The sequence below is a fragment of the Anarhichas minor genome, unplaced genomic scaffold (genome assembly GCF_050575085.1).
Source record: "Anarhichas minor isolate MPS153535 unplaced genomic scaffold, ASM5057508v1 ptg000095l, whole genome shotgun sequence".
Classification (NCBI taxonomy): domain Eukaryota; kingdom Metazoa; phylum Chordata; class Actinopteri; order Perciformes; family Anarhichadidae; genus Anarhichas; species Anarhichas minor.
This window is the reverse complement of record NW_027466541.1, coordinates 1,082,891-1,102,500: the sequence shown is the minus strand read 5'-3', so window position 1 is coordinate 1,102,500 and position 19,610 is coordinate 1,082,891. Positions and strand designations below refer to the sequence as shown.

Below are 19,610 nucleotides of genomic sequence, written 5' to 3'. Positions count from 1 at the left end.
ACGACACACACACACACACCACGCAGCTGCACACACACAACCAACAGCTGCTGCTGCAACAACAGGACGAGCAGAGAGACAAGCAGAGACTCAAGGTACTAGTACCATACGAATACACACTGTACTGGTACACACATCATCAGGATGAAGGGTTGTGATGATCCTGTGTTGTGATTGGCTGTTGCAGAGCGAGCTCCAGGAGTGTCAGAGAATGTTGAGGGACCTGGAGGCGGAGCTTCAGAAAGCCAGTAACAAGGCTTACAATGCAGAACACCAGCTGACCCAGCTGTCACTCAAGGTGAGGAGAGTGTGTGTAACTGTGTGTTACATTGTGTAACTGTGTGTAACTGCGTGTTACTCTGAGTAACAGCGTGTAGCAGTGTGTAACAGTGTGTTACTGTGTACAGTTGTGCAGCAGTGAGCAGCTGCAGCAGCAGATCTTCCTGTTGAACCAGCAGCTCGTCCTGCTGAGAGAAACTAACAGAGCTATGATTGAACAGCTGGATGGAGGAGAGACACACCAGCACACTGTGAGGACACACAAACACACACCACACTGTGAGGACACACACACACCACACTGTGAGGACACACACACACACACCACCACACTGTGAGGACACACAAACACACGCCACACTGTGAGGACACACACACACTGTGAGGACACACAAACACACACACACACACTGTGAGGACACACACCACCACAGTGTGAGGACACACACCACACTGTGAGGACACACACACACTGTGAGGACACACAAACACACACACACACTGTGAGGACACACACCACCACACTGTGAGGACACACAAACACACACACACCACTGTGAGGACACACACACACCACACTGTGAGGACACACAAACACACACACACACACTGTGAGGACACACACACACACAAACACACACCACACTGTGAGGACACACACACACCACACTGTGAGGACACACACACACACACACACACCCACACTGTGAGGACACACAAACACACACACACACACTGTGAGGACACACACACACACAAACACACACCACACTGTGAGGACACACACACACCACACTGTGAGGACACACACACACACACACACCACACTGTGAGGACACACACACACCACCACACTGAGGACAAACACACACCACACTGTGAGGACACACACACACACACCACCACACTGTGAGGACACACAAACACACGCCACACTGTGAGGACACACACACACTGTGAGGACACACAAACACACACACACACACTGTGAGGACACACACCACCACAGTGTGAGGACACACACCACACTGTGAGGACACACACACACTGTGAGGACACACAAACACACACACACACACTGTGAGGACACACACCACCACACTGTGAGGACACACAAACACACACACACCACTGTGAGGACACACACACACCACACTGTGAGGACACACAAACACACACACACACACTGTGAGGACACACACACACACAAACACACACCACACTGTGAGGACACACACACACCACACTGTGAGGACACACACACACACACACACACCCACACTGTGAGGACACACACACACACTGTGAGGACACACACACACACACAAACACACACCACACTGTGAGGACACACACACACCACACTGTGAGGACACACACACACACACACACCCACACTGTGAGGACACACACACACACGCACACACACACTGTGAGGACACACACACACACCTCCACAAAGCTCTTAATCAAAGTAGAGACTAATTAAATCGTCCATCTGCTTTATAAGCTTTTGACCCAAGTTGTCAAATTGACAGACATCAAATTAAAGCGTATTAATTATCAGAGACTGTGAACATTAATAAACGTTCTGGAGCTGAACCAGAGTTTAGTATAAGTTTACACTTCAGGGACTAAAATGAGTGTGGGGCGTTCAGGGACTAAAATGAGAACAGGGTGTTCAGAGATTAACGTGATTGACCGGTGATTGGTGTGGCATTCAGGGACCACCGTGTTGTTCTCAGTTATTGTCTCCATGTGCGTGTGTCGGTCAGGAGGCGTCCATGCTGCAGTGCAGTGTGGGTAAGGAGTACCAGCGGCTGAAGGACAGCGACGTCCAGCAGAGACAGAAGCTGGAAGCAGCCAATCACAGGACAGCAGAGCTGGAGAACCAGCTGGCCAAGAAAGACCAGCTGATCCTGGATCAGAAGAAACTCCTGGAGGATACCAAGGCCCAGAGCAGGTCAGGGTCCTGGAGTCAGATCTATTAATGATGTGTTCATGTGATGTCAGTACAGTGGGAAACAGGAAGCTCCTGAAGGGTTACTTCACAGTGAGAAGTCATTTATCTCATTAAATATGTCAGAAATAAAAACATCATATCGGAACAAACATAAAATAATACAAATTTGAAGTTTAATATAAACATGAATGTAGTGAATATAAAACGAATGAGAAGTAACAATTGTTTACCAAGATGTAAACAGGAAGTATCACTGTGAGTAAAAGTACATCAAGATAAAGTTTAATAAGATCACGATGATGTTTTCAGACTGACACGGACGCTTCTTCAGATATGTTGACGTTTAACTTAACGTAACATAACTTAACCTAATATAACATCATTTAACTCAAAGTAGCGTTATTTAATGCAACATACACACGCAAACAGTCCTCGCCTGTCCTCAGGTGAGCAGACACCTGAATGAGCAGCTTGTTGTCTTGTCAGAGGCGAGCTGTCGGCGTGTGAGAGTCGCTGTGAGGCTCTGAGGAGAGTCACCCAGACACTTCAGACGGAGACGCTTCATCTGTACAGCCAGATCCACCTGGACGCACACAGCAGGTAACTCGTGAGTGATGTCGCAGCTCGTCACATACAGTTGATGATGTCAGTGATGTCATGTAATGTCATCCCTCAGGCCAAATGGCGGCAGCGTCGCCTTACCGGCACCTCAGGCCGGCCACAAACCCCGCCCCTTCTCTTCTTCTTCTGTTGGTATAATAAATGGAGCTGCGGAGACCTTCTCCACCTCCCCCCTGCACCTCCCCTCCAGCTCATCCTCCCCCCTCTCCCTCTCCCCCATCGACTCCCCCCTGGCCGTCGGCTCCTTCCTAGAGCAGCGTGCACGGCAGCTGTTCAGACCGACCAATCACAGCCAGGAGGAGGAGCAGGAGGGGGAGGAAGAGGAGGAGGAAGAGGAGAACCAGGAAGAGGAGCAGGAGGACCAGCCAGATAGCCCTCCTCTGGGTCAGGAGGCAGAGATCCTCCTTGCAGGGAGTCCTCAGACGGAGCCCCCAAGCTGGGCTTCAGCTCACAGCCGGACCTCCTCTGGACCTCCTGCACCTCCTGGAGACCTGACACTCGCTGTCCGCCAGAGGAGGCACGAACTCAGCATCATGGACTACGACGAGACGCTGCCCGAGTACTGAGGCGGAGTTAAGGAGGGACGAAGGAAGGACGAAGGAGGGACGAAGGAGGGACGAAGGAAGGACGAAGGAAGGACGAAGGAGGGACGAAGGAGGGACGAAGGAGGCGAAGGAGGGACGAAGGAGGATGAAGGAGGGAGTAATGAGAGAGGAAGGAGGGAGGGAGGAAGGAGGGGTGAAGGAGGGAGGGAGGAAGGCGGGACGATGGAGAGAGGACGGCGGGACGATGGAGGGACGATGGAGGGGCGATGGAGGGATGGAGAGGGATGTTGAGTCAGATGAAGGTGGAGATAAAAGCACCTGCTCCAGGTGTTAGCAGGCTACCGCTAACTAGCTAGCCATGCTAACGGTCCACAATCTAAACCAGGTCAGGACCTTCAGTCGCCCTCGGTGCTACATGCTACATGCTTTGTTTTTAAGGTTCATATAGAATCATTAAACACAACTCAGAAATCATCCTCCATTTTGAACAAGCTTTGAAAAACCTACAACTGAGGCACGTGTTGCTAAGATTAACCTTTAAACTAACTAACATTCCGAGCGTTGTTGCTAAGATTAGCCTTTAAGCTAACTAGCATTCAGAACCTTGTTGCTAAGATTAGCCTTTAAGCTAACTAACATTCAGAACCTTGTTGCTAAGATTAGCCATGAAGCTAACTAACATTCAGAACCTTGTTGCTAAGATTAGCCATGAAGCTAACTAGCATTCAGAACCTTGCTGCTAAGATTAGCCTTAAGCTAACTAACATTCAGAACCTTGTTGCTAATGTTGGTTAGCTAGCAAAGTTGATGTTAGCTAGTTTGACATAAACTAGTTGATATTATTTGTGCCAGAAAAAGACTCTTTGTCAAAACGAATGAAATGTACTGCTTGATGTTCGCTAACGTTTGATTTTTTCTTCTTAATTATTACATTTATAACAACATTCACAGATAATGTGAAGGTGAAAACTCAAAAACTACAGAACAGCAGAAACTAGACCAAAAAGTACAACAGAACAAATTGATCCATAAATGTTTTGTTTTTAACATATTTATTGTTTCGATAAAAACATGAGCGACATTACAGCCTTAACGGTAACACAGCTAACATTAGCCTGTTAGCTAAGAGGCTAATGTTGCTTGTTAGCTTGTTAGCTCTGGTGTTTTCTGCGACTGAAGGTCCTGAGTTTACTTGATGAGTTTGAATGTAGTTCTCGTGTCTGATGGGATTTGTAGTCAGGAAACATCTTATTAAAGCCAAAACAGTTTCTTTAGTGTTGACGAATTATCAAAGAAGCTAACAGCAGCTATGCTAGTCAATCATTGTTAGCTGTAACATGAAACTGCCGCGCTGTCCAGCATCTAAACACTAAATCTGACTTTCTCAGGAATCCGTTGACGAGTTAGCGACTGTTGTGGTTCTTCCCAGTACCTTATTTAACCCACTAGGGGCAGCGGAACCAGTACCTGATGTGTTAGCATCTCCTGAAGTAGACGCGGCTAACATGTTAGCAAACGGCTAGAGTAACATAACATGACGGCAGTGGTGATGATTGGTTGTGGGGTTCCTCAGGGTTCAGTTCTTGGTCCTTTATATTTTACATTTACATTTACATGCTAATGTATTAGTCCACCAACCAGCAGGACTCTGGTCCTCAACCTTAACCAGGACGAGGTCTGTGTGTCCACTACAGAGACCGGTCCAGGACGAGGTCTGTGTGTCCGCTACAGAGACCGGTCCAGGACGAGGTCTGTGTGTCCGCTACAGAGACCGGTCCAGGACAGGCTCAGTACAGTAGTTCAAACTGCTGCTTCCTGTCGTTATGCTAAGCTATCGTTATGCTAAGCTAGGCTAGCTCTGTGCTGACATGATGTCGCTGCACCTTTAAACCAAAGACTTCTTCTGATGATTAAACCTCAATGACTCGTTTCTTTCTCAGCAACTCAACTCCTCCTCAGCAACGTTGCTGTTGCTTCAGACATCTGACGAATGTTAAACTGTGAACTCTAGAAATAAAGACGTGTAAAACCTCTGAGTGGTTATTGATTTACATATTGATATCCAGTGTTTCTGTGGTTTTAACCTCAATGTGTCTGTAGACGAAGAACATGCAGTCTACACACACATTGACAATAACAAACCAAAAAAGATGAAATAGTAGTAATAATTATAATTAGTATTGTAACTATGCAGTGTATTTATTTGTATGATTGTGTGTAAGGGGATAAATATCTAAATATTTGATATTTAAAATATATTATTTAAAAAATATGAAACATGACTAAATACATGAAGTGTGATATTAGAAGTATGGAGCTGATTATCATATAGTTAGAATTATTGAAATTAACCCAGAACTCACTCTTCTTCTATGACGTCATCAGACTATTACAGCGAAAGAACTACGTCCCGTCCAGACGGCTCTTATTTTGAAGGTTATGAAGACCGGAAGTCTTATTTTCATAACATTTTAACATTTTATTACAAACCAAACTTTTTCACATTTTGGTAAATGATGACAGTAGATGTTTCTACTTCCGGTTGTTAACAGTAAACATACAGTTACGGACTCCGTTACCCGGCAACGCCAGCAGAGACTCCCGGCACCGCGTGCGCTGAAGACGTCATTCCCTAACAACAAGCAAAGGCTTCCGTAGCAACCGGCTCCTTAAACAGGTGAGAAGGTTTCTACAGTTTATACCTTCAGGAGGCTTTATTATCGATGTCTCAACTATTAACAGAAACAACGTTTAAGACTCACAGTTAGAAGCTAACGTCAGTTTTATGTTGCTAACGTGTTTACGTCAATGCTAGCTAACATCAGTGTTGGCTGGTGGAACATGTTCTCTGTAGGGCTGTGCCACATCAATCAATGTCAGCAAACATCCCAGAATGATTTAATGCAAAAACATTAAGGTATCAAACACGTATTACTACTTTACAGTTAAATATTTAACCTTTATTCCATCATGAAAAAAACATTAAATAACACTTTGATAAACACGTCAGGACATCTTATTTTAGTCTCAGTATAATATAATAATGTATATATCATATAATAATATCCACTATAATATAAAACACACACACACACACATATATAATGATGTATTTATAACTATATATCATGTCTCAGCAGGTGCTTCATGTCTCTCACTCCCTAACTGTCTGTGCTGGATCTGTCCCCGTTGTTTTAAAAAATGTATTGATTACATGAGAAATGTCTGACGTAGTGGAGTAGAAGTATAAAGTAATACTAACGTAAAGTACAAGTACCTCAAAGTTGTGTAAGTTTCAGGATCATTGATTCATTCTAAATGTGATGTGTTCATGGTCCTCAGGAGAAAGCAGCATCTGATGGATGAGACGGTGAAACATCTGAGGGCTCCTCCTCCCACCTCCATCTACGCTGACCAACACAACATCTCTAACCTGGTGCAGGTAAGAAAGAACCTGCTGCAGATCTGAGACCAGCAGGACCACCTCACTGAGTCTCTGTGTGTGTGTGTGTGTGTGTGTGTGTGTGTGTGTGTGTCTCAGACCATGTTGTCCAGCCTGGTGGTTGATCAGCCTGAGGATCCGATCACTTACCTGATCCGTCTGCTGCAGAGGACCACTGTGGACAGTAAGTCTTCCAGCTGGAGGGGGACAGCGGGTCTCAACCGGGGGACCAAGACCCCTGGGAGGAGTCATGAGATGAGTCACAGGGGTCCTGGGATAGTTATTATTACTAGATTATATTTAGTACTCTGGAGGTGTTTGGTCTCTGAGAGACTAGGTCTGAGTCAGACATAAGTTGAGCCACTAGAGGAAGCCGTGACTCTACTTCCTGTCTGTCCTCACTTTATTAAACACTCAACACTTAAACATGAATATTAGTTACTTTTAATGAAGAAAAAAGTTATTTGTTAATGTCTGTAGACACTCAACTTCACTGTCTGTCTCTCTGTCTGTGGTAGTCCCCAGGGTCCTGGTCCTGGGTCCTCCAGCTGTTGGTAAACTCTCAGTGGTGAGTGTTACAAGAAGCTTCATTGATTCTCTGTCAGTGTGAGCGACACCAACGAAGAAGAAGAGTTCCTTCAGTGTTTGGTCTTCAGTCACATCAGTTGCTCTCTGTTGTTGTAGTTGTCTAACACTGGTCCACAGTGTTAGACAACTACAACAATATAATATAATAATAATAATACAGCTGATGAATGAAGAAGAGCAGAGTCTCCAGACTTCCTGTCATCACTTCTTCTTCTGTGGTTGTTGTCGTCCTTCAGGCCAAAAAGCTGAGTGCTGAGCTGAGAGCCGTCCATGTGACCACAAACAGTCTACTGGAGGACCAATCAGAGTGGAGCACACAGGTACACACACACTCACACACAATCACAGAGTAGGTGATAATATCTAACAAAGTACTGTTACTGTCTAACAAAGTACTGTTACTATCTAACAAAGTACTGTTACTGTCTAACAAAGTACTGTTACTGTCTACAAAGTACTGTTACTATCTAACAAAGTACTGTTAATATCTAACAAAGTACTGTTACTGTCTACAAAGTACTGTTACTGTCTAACAAAGTACTGTTACTGTCTAACAAAGTACTGTTACTATCTAACAAAGTACTGTTACTGTCTACAAAGTACTGTTACTGTCTAACAAAATACTGTTACTGTCTACAAAGTACTGTTACTCTCTAACAAAGTACTGTTACTGTCTAACAAAGTATTGTTACTGTCTAACAAAGTACTATTACTGTCTAACAAAGTACTGTTACTGTCTAACAAAGTATTGTTACTGTCTAACAAAGTACTGTTACTGTCTACAAAGTACTGTTACTATCTAACAAAGTACTGTTAATATCTAACAAAGTACTGTTACTGTCTAACAAAGTACTGTTACTGTCTACAAAGTACTATTACTATCTAACAAAGTACTGTTACTGTCTAACAAAGTATTGTTACTATCTAACAAAGTATTGTTACTGTCTACAAAGTACTGTTACTGTCTAACAAAGTACTGTTACTATCTAACAAAGTACTGTTACTGTCTACAAAGTACTGTTACTGTCTAACAGAGTACTGTTACTATCTAACAAAGTACTGTTACTGTCTAACAAAGTACTGTTACTATCTAACAAAGTACTGTTACTGTCTAACAAAGTACTGTTACTGTCTAACAAAGTAATGTTACTATCTAACAAAGTACTGTTACTGTCTAACAAAGTACTGTTACTGTCTACAAAGTACTGTTAATATCTAACAAAGTACTGTTACTGTCTAACAAAGTACTGTTACTATCTAACAAAGTACTGTTACTGTCTAACAAAGTACTGTTACTATCTAACAAAGTACTGTTACTGTCTACAAAGTACTGTTACTGTCTAACAAAGTACTGTTACTATCTAACAAAGTACTGTTACTGTCTAACAAAGTACTGTTACTGTCTACAAAGTACTGTTACTGTCTAACCAAGTACTGTTACTATCTAACAAAGTACTGTTACTGTCTACAAAGTACTGTTACTGTCTAACAAAGTACTGTTACTATCTAACAAAGTACTGTTACTGTCTAACAAAGTACTGTTACTGTCTACAAAGTACTATTACTATCTAACAAAGTACTGTTACTGTCTAACAAAGTATTGTTACTGTCTAACAAAGTACTGTTACTGTCTAACAAAGTACTGTTACTGTCTACAAAGTACTGTTACTATCTAACAAAGTACTGTTAATATCTAACAAAGTACTGTTACTGTCTAACAAAGTACTGTTACTGTCTACAAAGTACTATTACTATCTAACAAAGTACTGTTACTGTCTAACAAAGTACTGTTACTGTCTAACAAAGTACTGTTACTGTCTACAAAGTACTGTTACTATCTAACAAAGTACTGTTACTGTCTAACAAAGTACTGTTACTATCTAACAAAGTACTGTTACTGTCTAACAAAGTACTGTTACTATCTAACAAAGTACTATTACTATCTAACAAAGTACTGTTACTATCTAACAAAGTACTGTTACTGTCTAACAAAGTACTGTTACTGTCTAACAAAGTACTGTTACTGTCTAACAAAGTACTGTTACTATCTAACAAAGTACTGTTACTGTCTAACAAAGTATTGTTACTGTCTAACAAAGTACTGTTGCTGTCTAACAAAGTATTGTTACTGTCTCTCTCTCTCTGTCTCTCTCTCTGTCTCTCTCTGTCTCTCTCTCTCACTCTCTCTGATCTGCTGCTGTGATGATAATAATTAATGCTCTGGTCGCTGCCGTGTCGTACTATGATTCCCAGCAGGCCGAGCAGCATGTAGGCCTGACTCCCCAGAGATCAGCTGATCAAAGGGACGAGCTGTCACATCACGCGTGTTATTTTCACTGGAACTCGTCCTCTCTGCTGCTCCTCATTAGCATCACGTCCTGTTTCCTGTCAGCGTTCATCAGCACACTGAGCGCTGCTTTCTGATCACTTTAAGAGAATTACAGACAGTGAAGCTGCTGTCAACAACAACAACAGCACAGCTGCACTTATGTGTCTGACTGAGTGTCTGCCCTCTGCTCAAACATCTTCACACCAACCGCTACACTTTCAAAATAGATATAAAGGGAAAACCTGTGAAGCAACATGCAGCTCTAGAGGAGGTTCTCCAGGTCCTTAGATTGTTCATTTAGGTGGTCTAATATTCCTTTAGGACAGTGATTCTCAACTGGTGGGTCGCGACCCAAAAGTGGTTGAGTAAGTGTTAGCGATCTTGCTAAATTGTTGTTATCACAAAGTGTTGTTCTCCTGGTGTTAGTCAGTGAGGAGCTTCAGCTGAGTCCTGTGTGGCTCATATCTACAGTGTGTCCTGGGTAAGTGTTACTCCATCACAGGACAAGAAGAAGAAACTGACCTGGGATCAGATCTCAATGTACTGTTTTAAGTCCTTTAACATCACAATGAGTCTATTCTCCCTGTGTGTGTGTGTGTGTGTGTGTGTGTGTGTGTGTGTGTGTGTGTGTGTGTGTGTGTGTGTGTGTGTGTGTGTGTGTGTGTGTGTGTGTGTGTGTGTGTGTGTGTGTGTGTGTGAGTGAGATTAGCAGATACTTTCATCTGTTAATAGCTGTTTTTGGCTGCAGGCTAAACTCATCACACACACGAGATGTCTTTATCTTATGTCTGTCAGTGTGAATGGAGGAGAGTAGGATGATTGACAGCTCCCATCAGGACCCGCCTCATCCTGTCACATTAAATACTTTACCTCTGTCTCTCTCTCTGTGTCTCACTGTCTCTCTCTGTATGTCTCTAGTTTCAAGTCTTCTTCAATACAGCATGATGTTCATTTAGTACATTATGGTCCATTTAGAGTCAAACAGACCATAAAGCAGGGGATGCTTTAGGGCGGGGCTACACGGTGATTGACAGGTCTCTACCAGAGACGTATAGGTTCTTTGCAGATGACGTCACACATCAGCGTGCTTTCCAGATGGAGGGCAGTCAACTGGAGGCCGGTTCAATACTGCAGCAATAATGCCTGCAGTTTACTGCTGTTGATGGCTGTCGGCGGCTGTTTACTGCTGTTCCATCCGATTAAATCGGGGAAAGAAAAAGGACTACTTTTGAGCCCCAAAAATAGTTGTACACAAAGGTGAGAAGTTTAAAAAAACTCACAGAGAAACGGCGACAGACAAAGATCAAAAAACCTCTAAAGTCTGGAGGAGCGGAGTCATAATGCTAACTAGCTAACCATAACTGACAAAACCTCAGACCATGGTGGAGACATCACCGGAAATATAACCAGACACATCTGTGATATTATCACACTGTGTTTGTTCTGTAGCTCGTGTTTCACAGTTTTAGCTAGCTAGCTAGTTAGCTGCTGGGGGATAACAAACAAGGCTAAAGGAGGACTAGTGTCCTAGTGAGGACGTTTAGTCGTCTCATTTACACTCCATCAGAGGGGCGTTCACTGACCTGTTTTATAATCGGACAACTAAACGCTATCTAACCGTGTGTGTGTGTGTGTTACAGGGCTGGGTGTTGGAGGGAATCCCTCAGACTAGTCTGCAGGCTCTGAGTCTCCAGCAGGCCGGAGTCATTCCTGAACATGTTGGTGAGAACAAACTATCAGCTCAGACTTCATGTATGAATCAGTTGAGAACAATGAGAAGAAGCTTCTGATGGACGAGGTCAATGAGCTGGACCTGACTGAAGCTCCATCCTCACTCATAACTTTCTGTTTTGAAACTTTTAAAAATGAAAACGACCTCCGTCCAGACTAACGCGCCTGAAAACGAACATCACATGACTCTTCACGTACACTGGGCATGATGGTGCCGGTGTAAACAGGAAGTAGATCGTTACAGAAAATACATACATAGTACTCTTTAATAATAAAAGGTTGTGCTTGATACTTAAGATCTTCCTCTATAAACTCAAACGGACACATTTAATGTTTTTCAAACTTAGTTCTGAGGCTGCAGGTCTTGATCTCTTTCTCATAAACATCAGATTTACTTAATAATGAACACTTACACATCAAGGTTTACTAGATTATGATCAATAAATGTGATCATCACACGTCTCTCACTCTCTCTGCTGGAGGCTGAAGTCTCTGTCCTACTGGACAACATCTATGCTTCTGTTCCTTTACAGTTTATGTGTGAACTTCACAATAGTTCGTTATTGTTCAATAATGTTAATAAGTGTTTGTACTGAAAATAATACTGTGTGAGTGTGTGTGTGTCTGTATGTATGTGTATGTGTGTGTGTCTGTGTGTATGTGTGTGTCTCTGTGTGTGCCTGTGTGTGTGTGTGTGTGTGTGTGTGTCTGTGTATGTGTCTGTGTGTGTGTCTGTGTGTGTGTGTGTGTGTCTCTGTGTGTGCCTGTGTGTGTGTGTGTGTGTGTCTGTATGTGTGTGTGTGTGTGTGTCTGTGTGTATGTGTGTGTGTCTGTGTGTGTGTGTGTGTGTGTCTGTGTATGTGTGTGTGTGTGTGTGTCTGTGTATGTGTGTGTGTGTCTGTGTGTGTGTCTGTGTGTGTGTGTGTGTGTGTGTCTGTGTGTGTGTCTGTGTGTATGTGTGTGTGTCTGTGTGTGTGTGTAGTGCTGTTGGAGGCTCCTGATGATGTGTTGTTGGAGAGGAGTCGGGGGAAGATGGTCGACCCGCTGACAGGAGGTGAGTCTGGTTCATTTCACTCAACACTGGTGCACCATGGGAAGTGGAGTTCAGTACGAGCTCCATGTTGTAACTCCAACAGAACCCAGACCTGGAGGGATGAAGATCAGACAGGGTCCAACAGGAAGTCCAACACTAACGCCACTCTGTCATCACTTCCTGTCTGTAGACGTGTACCATCGGACCTTCGTGTGGCCGATCGCCGGCCTTGTGGCTCAGCGTCTGGAGGAGGGGCGGAGCATATCACAGGAGCAGCGACAGGCTGAGCTGCAGCGTCACCGCTGTGAGGTCACAGGTCTGAAAGCAGCCTACCAGCACGTCCTGAAGGTCGTCAACGCTGACCAACCACACGCTGACGTCTACCAGCAAGGTACACACACACACACACACACTAATCAATGGGAAGGTACATGAGACTGTGTGTACGATACTGGGTGTGTGTGTGTCTCAGTGCTGGCTTTCGTCCGAACTCGCCGTCGCTCCAGAACACCCAGAATCCTCCTGTTGGGTCCTCCAGGGTCGGGGAAGAGTCATCAGGCCAGACTGTTGTCACAGAAATACAAGATGGTGGACGGTACGCACACACACACACACACACACACACACACATCTGTTTACATGTTGAACTCGTCTCCTCTGTATCATGTTAACATGGTCCTGTCTCTCAGTGTGCTGTGGTCAGCTGCTGAGGTCTGTAGCAGCTGATGGTTCAGCTGTGGGAGAAGAGATCCAGTCATACCTGGATGTTGGGAGGCCAGGTAACACACACACACACACACACACACACGTTATCTGTGACAGAGTGATTGGTTATTTCAAGTGCACATGAAACAGTTTGATTTGCATCTGCATCACAGCAGCCTCTGGGGTTTTTACCAGTCCTCCCCCATTGCTTTCATTCTTCAACGTGGTCCACAGTGGATCACGTGACAGCAGAGTGTTTGATGTGTTCAACGATCAGCGGCTGACATGTTCCCCATCAGCCAACTCAAGAACCAGTTGGTCCTCATGTAGAGAGATGCAGAGGAACGGGGAACACAATGCGGCCATGTTGTTTTCTTCACCAGACACACTGGCTGACATGCACTTCCTTTACTGCTCTTCTTCTGACTGATTATTAAATGTTGATGAACCTGCTGGTTCAGTTCCAGACTCCCTGGTGCTGCAGGTTCTGGAGGAACGTCTGAGCCGAGTGGACTGCAGCTGTAGAGGCTGGATCCTTCACGGCTTCCCCTGTGACCTGCAGCAGGCCAAGAGCCTGCAGGAGATCCACCCCCCCAACAGGTACTACTACTACTACTACCAGCAAGTAGTAGTAGTATAGTAGTATACTAGTATAGTAGTAGTAGTAGTAGTAGTATAGAAGTCTTTTTCTCATGGTGTGCCCACAAACCCTTTCAATAAGTTCAGAGTTTGGGCCGCTGTAATTATAGAATCCTGCTTACGTCCGTGCTTATCAGTAGGTGGCGCTATGACTATGAGTTAATATTGGCATGCAGAAGTCCTAAAGCCATGACAGTCAACAAGCATGTCAAGTTTGGGACAGTTTTGACAAAGTACAGTCGAGTTACAACAGCTTGATGGATGATGGCGAACCATGTAAAATGGCCGCCACACCACGTCCATGTTGTTCAATGAAACCTAAAGCTTTTAGGAACGTTTAATCGCAAAGCTCTTTAGATTGTTCTGACCAAATTCTAAATTGATCTGATGAATTCCCTAGGAGGACATTAAAGTACAGCACCTGTAAATAGCAAAAACGACACTAGAAATTCATACAAAATACAAAATGGCTGACTTCCGGTTGGGTTTAGAGCTTAGACCCTTAAGACTTTTTTTTAAGTCTACATGTGATACATCTGCTTACCAAATTTTATACATCTAGGTGAAACATACTGCGAGGGCTGCATCGTCGAAATATTGTAGGGGGCGCTATAGAGCCGACTTGTCCATCTGAAACATTAAAATCACATCAGATAACTACATCCAGGATTTTAAATGTGTGTGACAAGTTTGCTTATGTTTCAAGCATTTTTAGCCCCTCAAAAACGCCTTCGTTTTTCACGGCGAAGACTGCGTCGCCACGGCAACGGCGTTCCACAAAACATCAAAAGCTTCATGAACTGGCATTATGAACTTCTTACATTTGTGTGGAACTAATTTGATATTGATTTGATTTACCTACTAAGAGAAACAAGCCAAAGTATAAAGACTTTAACTTCCTGTTACCAGTAGGTGGCGCTATGACTATGATTCAAAATTGGCCTGCAGATGTCTTCAGGACTGGAGTCTAATCAAACATGTGAAATCTGGTAAAGATCTGATGATGTGGAGTCGAGTTACATCAGTTTATTCGTTCATGGCGAAGGATCGAAGTTTGCCGAACCGCCACGTCGCCGCCCTTCAACAACTTCTTACAATTTTCACAATGAAGCATTATCAAGGTCTTAAAGCTTTTCTGACAACATTTTAGAGGGATTTGATTAATCTGTGAGGAGCAGGATGTCAAAGTACACAATTTACAACATCCGAGTCAGGATGTTATGACATATGAGAGATTTGGAGCAGATTAGACAATGTACGGCCGAGTTACAACAACTTCCTGTTTCACGGCGAATGATGTTTTTTTGACGCCATGCCACGGACACATAGTTCAATAACTTTCTGATCTTTGAGTAACTTTTAAATGCCACGGTCTCAAGAGCATACTGACTGAATCTGAAGTTGATCGGGTTCAATCTCTAGGAGTTCGTTAAAGTACGATGCCTTGAAATGGTCAAAAAACGTCATAAAATTCGAAATGGCCGACTTCCTGTTTGGTTTAGTGAAAAATTCCAAGAGGATTTTTTGTGCGTCTCATCACGATCCACATACCTACCAAATTTCATACAGCTAGGTGAAACCCGATGTTGGGGCTACTCAATAGGGGGCGCTATCGAGCCAATATTTCATACCGCAGCTGGACACCCCAATCAGACTGCTATTTTCGCAAATTCTGGCTTGTGTGCCAAATTAAAAAATTCCCAGTATTACAAGCACCTCCTTTTTGCGACGAAACATGTAAAATAATAATAATAAACATTAGAATAACAATAGGTCCTCCGCTCCGACGACGTCGTGCTCGGGCCCTAATGATGACCTCTCTGCTCTCAGAGTCTTCTTCCTGGAGTTGACGGATGAAGTTTGTGTGGAGAGAATCTCTCTGAGAGCTACAGACCCAGTCAGTGGACAGAGGTCAGTGGAACCAGTTCAACCGCTCTACACACTGTTATCTAATATATACATCTATACATATACTGTATAGATGTATATATTATATATATATGTATATAGTATATTACATATATCTTCCTGCAGGTTCCACGCTGTGACTCGACCGGCTCCGAGCTCTGAGGTCCAGAACAGACTGAAGACCAGACCAGAGGACAACACAAACTCTGTAACACACACACTGAGTCAGCACAGGACACACACTGCTGCCCTGCAGGTACACACACACACACATGCATACTCACACACATCATCATCATCATCTTCATCATCACACTGTAGTTCATTCTGACTCAAACTTCCTCCTGTTTGACGTGTGTGTGTGTGTGTGTGTGTGTGTGTGTGTGTGTGTGTGTGTACAGTGTGTGTATCCACATGCTGGTCGTATAGATGCTGATCAGGATCCTCACTCTGTGTTTGAGTCTCTGGAGAGCAGACTGACAGCTGACTGACACCTGGACACAGGAAGTCAAGTGTGTATATATATACATGTATATATTCACATCTTCTCTATATATCATCCTCATTACTCAGGGCTTATGGGTAAAGAAGTCCTCAGCTCCCTCTGATCCTCACTGTGTGTGTGTGTGTGTGTGAGTGTGTATGTGTGTGTGTATGTGTGTGCGTGTGTATGTGTATGTGTGTGTGCGTGTGCGTGTGCGTGTGCGTGTGAGTGTATGTGTATGTGTATGTGTATGTGTATGTGTATGTGTATGTGTGTGTGTGTGTGTGTGTGTGTGTGTGTGTGTGAACGTCCCCTCAGGCTAACTTCCTCTTCAGAAGTTCTCGTCTCAGAGTTCATCTGTTTTGTGTGAAAATAAAAAGTATAAATATTCAGAATGGTTTAGAGTCACGTAGTCCTGAAGTTATTATTTATTATCTGTTATGAACAAACAGTGGAATGTGGTTTTTGGAATTTTACACAGTTTGTCCTGTTTCTCAATAAATACATCATCATTATTCACATTATTGTTGTTGTTATTGTTGTTGTTGTTATTGTTGTTATTATATATGAATGATTTCACAGACACGTTGTTTCTCTCGTTCTACAGTTCATGTTGGCCGTCATGGTTACTGATGATCAAAACTAATCAATGGTTACACTGTTTCTGTGGATATGATGCAGAGAGACAGACAGACAGTCTCTCTCTCAGCTGTCTGTCTCTCAGCTGTCTCTGTCTCTCAGCTGTCTCTGTCTCTCAGCTGTCTGTCTCTCAGCTGTCTCTCTCTCAGCGTCTCCTCTCATCTAAAAGCAGTAATCACAGTTTAGGACGTCTTCATGTTAAAATATCTCGTTTACGTCTCAGGTCTTCGTCCCGTCGATGATTGAAATCTTCTTTTCTCATCTGTCTCGATCACGCTGACGTTTCAAAGTGACCGTTTTGGTAAATGACTATAATTAATCCTCCTGAGCGTCGGTTTGAGTCCCAGCGGTCCCGGGCCCGCCGCCTGATTGACAGCTCTATTTTTAAGTCTTCCTGTCGACAACAGGAAGCGGAGCGGGAAGGAAATGACGGCTGCTGATGTGATGACGGACAGCTTGAGACAGAAAACACTGTTCATCCTGCCGCGGAGCCTCTCAGCAAGGCACTAGATAGACTGCAGGTCTTCACTTGGTTCCTAGAAACAAAGACCCAACCCGGGACGCATCTCAGACCAGGTCCAGGTCTGGGGTCCTGTTTTATGGCTGCAGGTCTGAAACCTAAAGGGTCTAATGATCTTCAGGTCTTTATTCAGACTGTTGTTCCTCTTCTGGAATGTTAATAATTATAATGTATCAATAATACTGCCATCCATCCATCCATCCATCTTCCTCCTCTTATCCGGGGTCGGGTCGCGGTGGCAGCAGGCTGACCCAGACTTCCCTCTCCCCGGCAACATGTTCCAGCTCATTCTGGGGGATCCTGAGGCGTTCCCAGGCCAGCTGGGAGATGTAATCCCTCCAGCGTGTTCTGGGTCTTCCCCGGGGTCTCTTCCCAGTTGGACGTGCCTGGAAAACCTCCAGTGGGAGGCGTCCAGGAGACATCCTAATTAGATGCTGAACCACCTCAGCTGACTCCTTTCAACGTGAAGGAGTAGCGACTCAACTCCAAGCTCCCTCCTGATGACCGAGCTCCTTACCCTATCTCTAAGGCTGAGCCCGGCCACCCTACGGAGGAAGCTCATTTCGGCCGCTTGTAGCCGCGACCTTGTCCTTTCGGTCACGACCCAGAGTTCGTGACCATAGGTGAGGGTAGGAACGTAGACCGAGTGGTAAATTGAGAGCTTTGCCTTCCGGCTCAGCTCCCTCTTCACCAAGACGGTCCGCTGCAGCGCCTGCTTTAGCGCCACACCGATCCGTCTGTCGATCTCCCGCTCCATCTTACCCTCACTCGTGAACAAGACCCCGAGATACTTGAACTCCTTCGCTTGAGGTAGGCACTCCGTCCCCACCTGGAGGGAGCAATCCACTGGTTTCCGGCAGAGCACCATGGCCTCAGATTTGGAGGTGCTAACTCTCATCCCCGCCGCTTCACACTCGGCTGCAAACCGCCCCAGTGAATGCTGGAGGTCATGATCCGAGGAGGCCAACAGGACCACATCATCTGCAAACAGCAGAGAGGCGATCCCGAGACCCCCGAACCTGACGTTCTCCGCCCCCAGGCTGCGCCTAGATATCCTGTCCATGAAAGTCACGAACAGGACCGGTGACAAAGGGCAGCCCTGGCGGAGGCCAACACCCACCGGGAACGTGTCTGACTTATTGCCGAGGATGCGGACACAGCTCCTACTGCAGTCGTACAGAGACCGGATCGCCCATTGTAACGGGTCCGGCACCCCATACTCCTGCAGCACCCCCCACAAGAACCCACGAGGGACCTGGTCGAAAGCCTTCTCCAAGTCCACAAAGCACATGTAGACTGGTTGGGCAAACTCCCAGAATCCCTCCAGTAGTCTTGCGAGGGTAAAGAACTCACACACACACACACACACTCAGTGACCCATAAAACATTGATAAACTCATCACTGATTTGTTCACATAATAAATAAGATAATAAATACACTTCTGTCATGTTTATTTACCATTATTATTGTTGTTATTTAACCTCATCAGCAGTGTATTAATGTGATCTCTTGTTCTGTAAAATAAATTCATTTTAGTTGAGTGTTCTGTGCTGTGATTGGCTTGTTTCTGTCCACCAGGTGGCGACACTGAACAAAGTCCTGAATGTTTCCACGGTGACCAGGTCAGTACACACAAACACACACACACTACCAAAGTTAAACATTAAAGTTCATCGTAGTATCTTTAACATTTGTGTGTGTGTTCAGTGTTCAGAAACAGACTATTCCAGTTCTTCTGGCAGGCCGAGACGCTTGGTCCACTGTTCCACGGCCGGGATGGAATCCGCATTGCTCCTCTTGAATCCGAGGTTCGACAATTGGTCGGAGCCTCCTTTCCAGCACCCTGGCATAAGCCTTCCCCGGGAGGCTGAGTAGTGTGATACCCCGGTAATTCGAGCACACTCTCCGGTCCCCCTTTTTGAAGATGGGAACCACCACCCCGGTCTGCCAGTCCATGGGCACTGATCCCGACCCCCATGCGATATTGAAGAGGCGTGTCAGCCAAGACAGCCCAACCGTGTCCAGTGCCTTCAGGTCTTTAGGCGCTGCCTCGTCTGCAGAGGACATGTTAGTCGGGTTTAAGAGTTCCTCGAAGTGCTCTTTCCACCGCCCGACGATGTCCCCCATCCGGGTCAGCAGTCGCCCCCCCGTAGGCCCTGCTTTCCCTTCCTGAGCCGTCGGAT

At 44.8% G+C, this 19,610-nt stretch overlaps 2 protein-coding genes across 3 annotated transcripts in view; both read left to right on the top strand.

The window, feature by feature from the left end:
- Positions 1–5,441, top strand: part of tsc1a (TSC complex subunit 1a) — a 22,748-nt gene extending 17,307 nt beyond the window's left edge. The window contains 6 exon segments of the mRNA XM_076082418.1: positions 1–95; positions 188–298; positions 408–530; positions 2,055–2,242; positions 2,729–2,842; positions 2,919–5,441. The exon segment at positions 1–95 is cut by the window's left edge and continues 88 nt beyond it. Coding sequence (XP_075938533.1) covers positions 1–95; positions 188–298; positions 408–530; positions 2,055–2,242; positions 2,729–2,842; positions 2,919–3,429 — 1,142 coding nt within the window. The 3' untranslated portion in view covers positions 3,430–5,441.
- Positions 3,656–16,786, top strand: ak8 (adenylate kinase 8). Of its 2 annotated transcripts, XM_076082416.1 has the most exons (16): positions 3,659–3,793; positions 5,794–5,844; positions 5,961–6,085; positions 6,751–6,850; positions 6,950–7,034; positions 7,369–7,418; positions 7,675–7,758; positions 11,408–11,489; positions 12,481–12,552; positions 12,722–12,922; positions 13,004–13,126; positions 13,221–13,310; positions 13,698–13,836; positions 15,706–15,786; positions 15,910–16,039; positions 16,185–16,786. In XM_076082416.1, exons 4-16 carry the CDS (start codon positions 6,767–6,769, stop codon positions 16,272–16,274), a joined length of 1,311 nt encoding a protein of 436 aa, XP_075938531.1. In that variant the 5' UTR covers positions 3,659–3,793; positions 5,794–5,844; positions 5,961–6,085; positions 6,751–6,766; the 3' UTR covers positions 16,275–16,786. The 2 variants fall into 2 exon arrangements, with proteins under 2 accessions (XP_075938532.1, XP_075938531.1); XM_076082417.1 differs by lacking the exon at positions 5,794–5,844 and having other exon boundaries at positions 3,656–3,793.
- Positions 16,787–19,610: the final 2,824 nt, after the last annotated feature.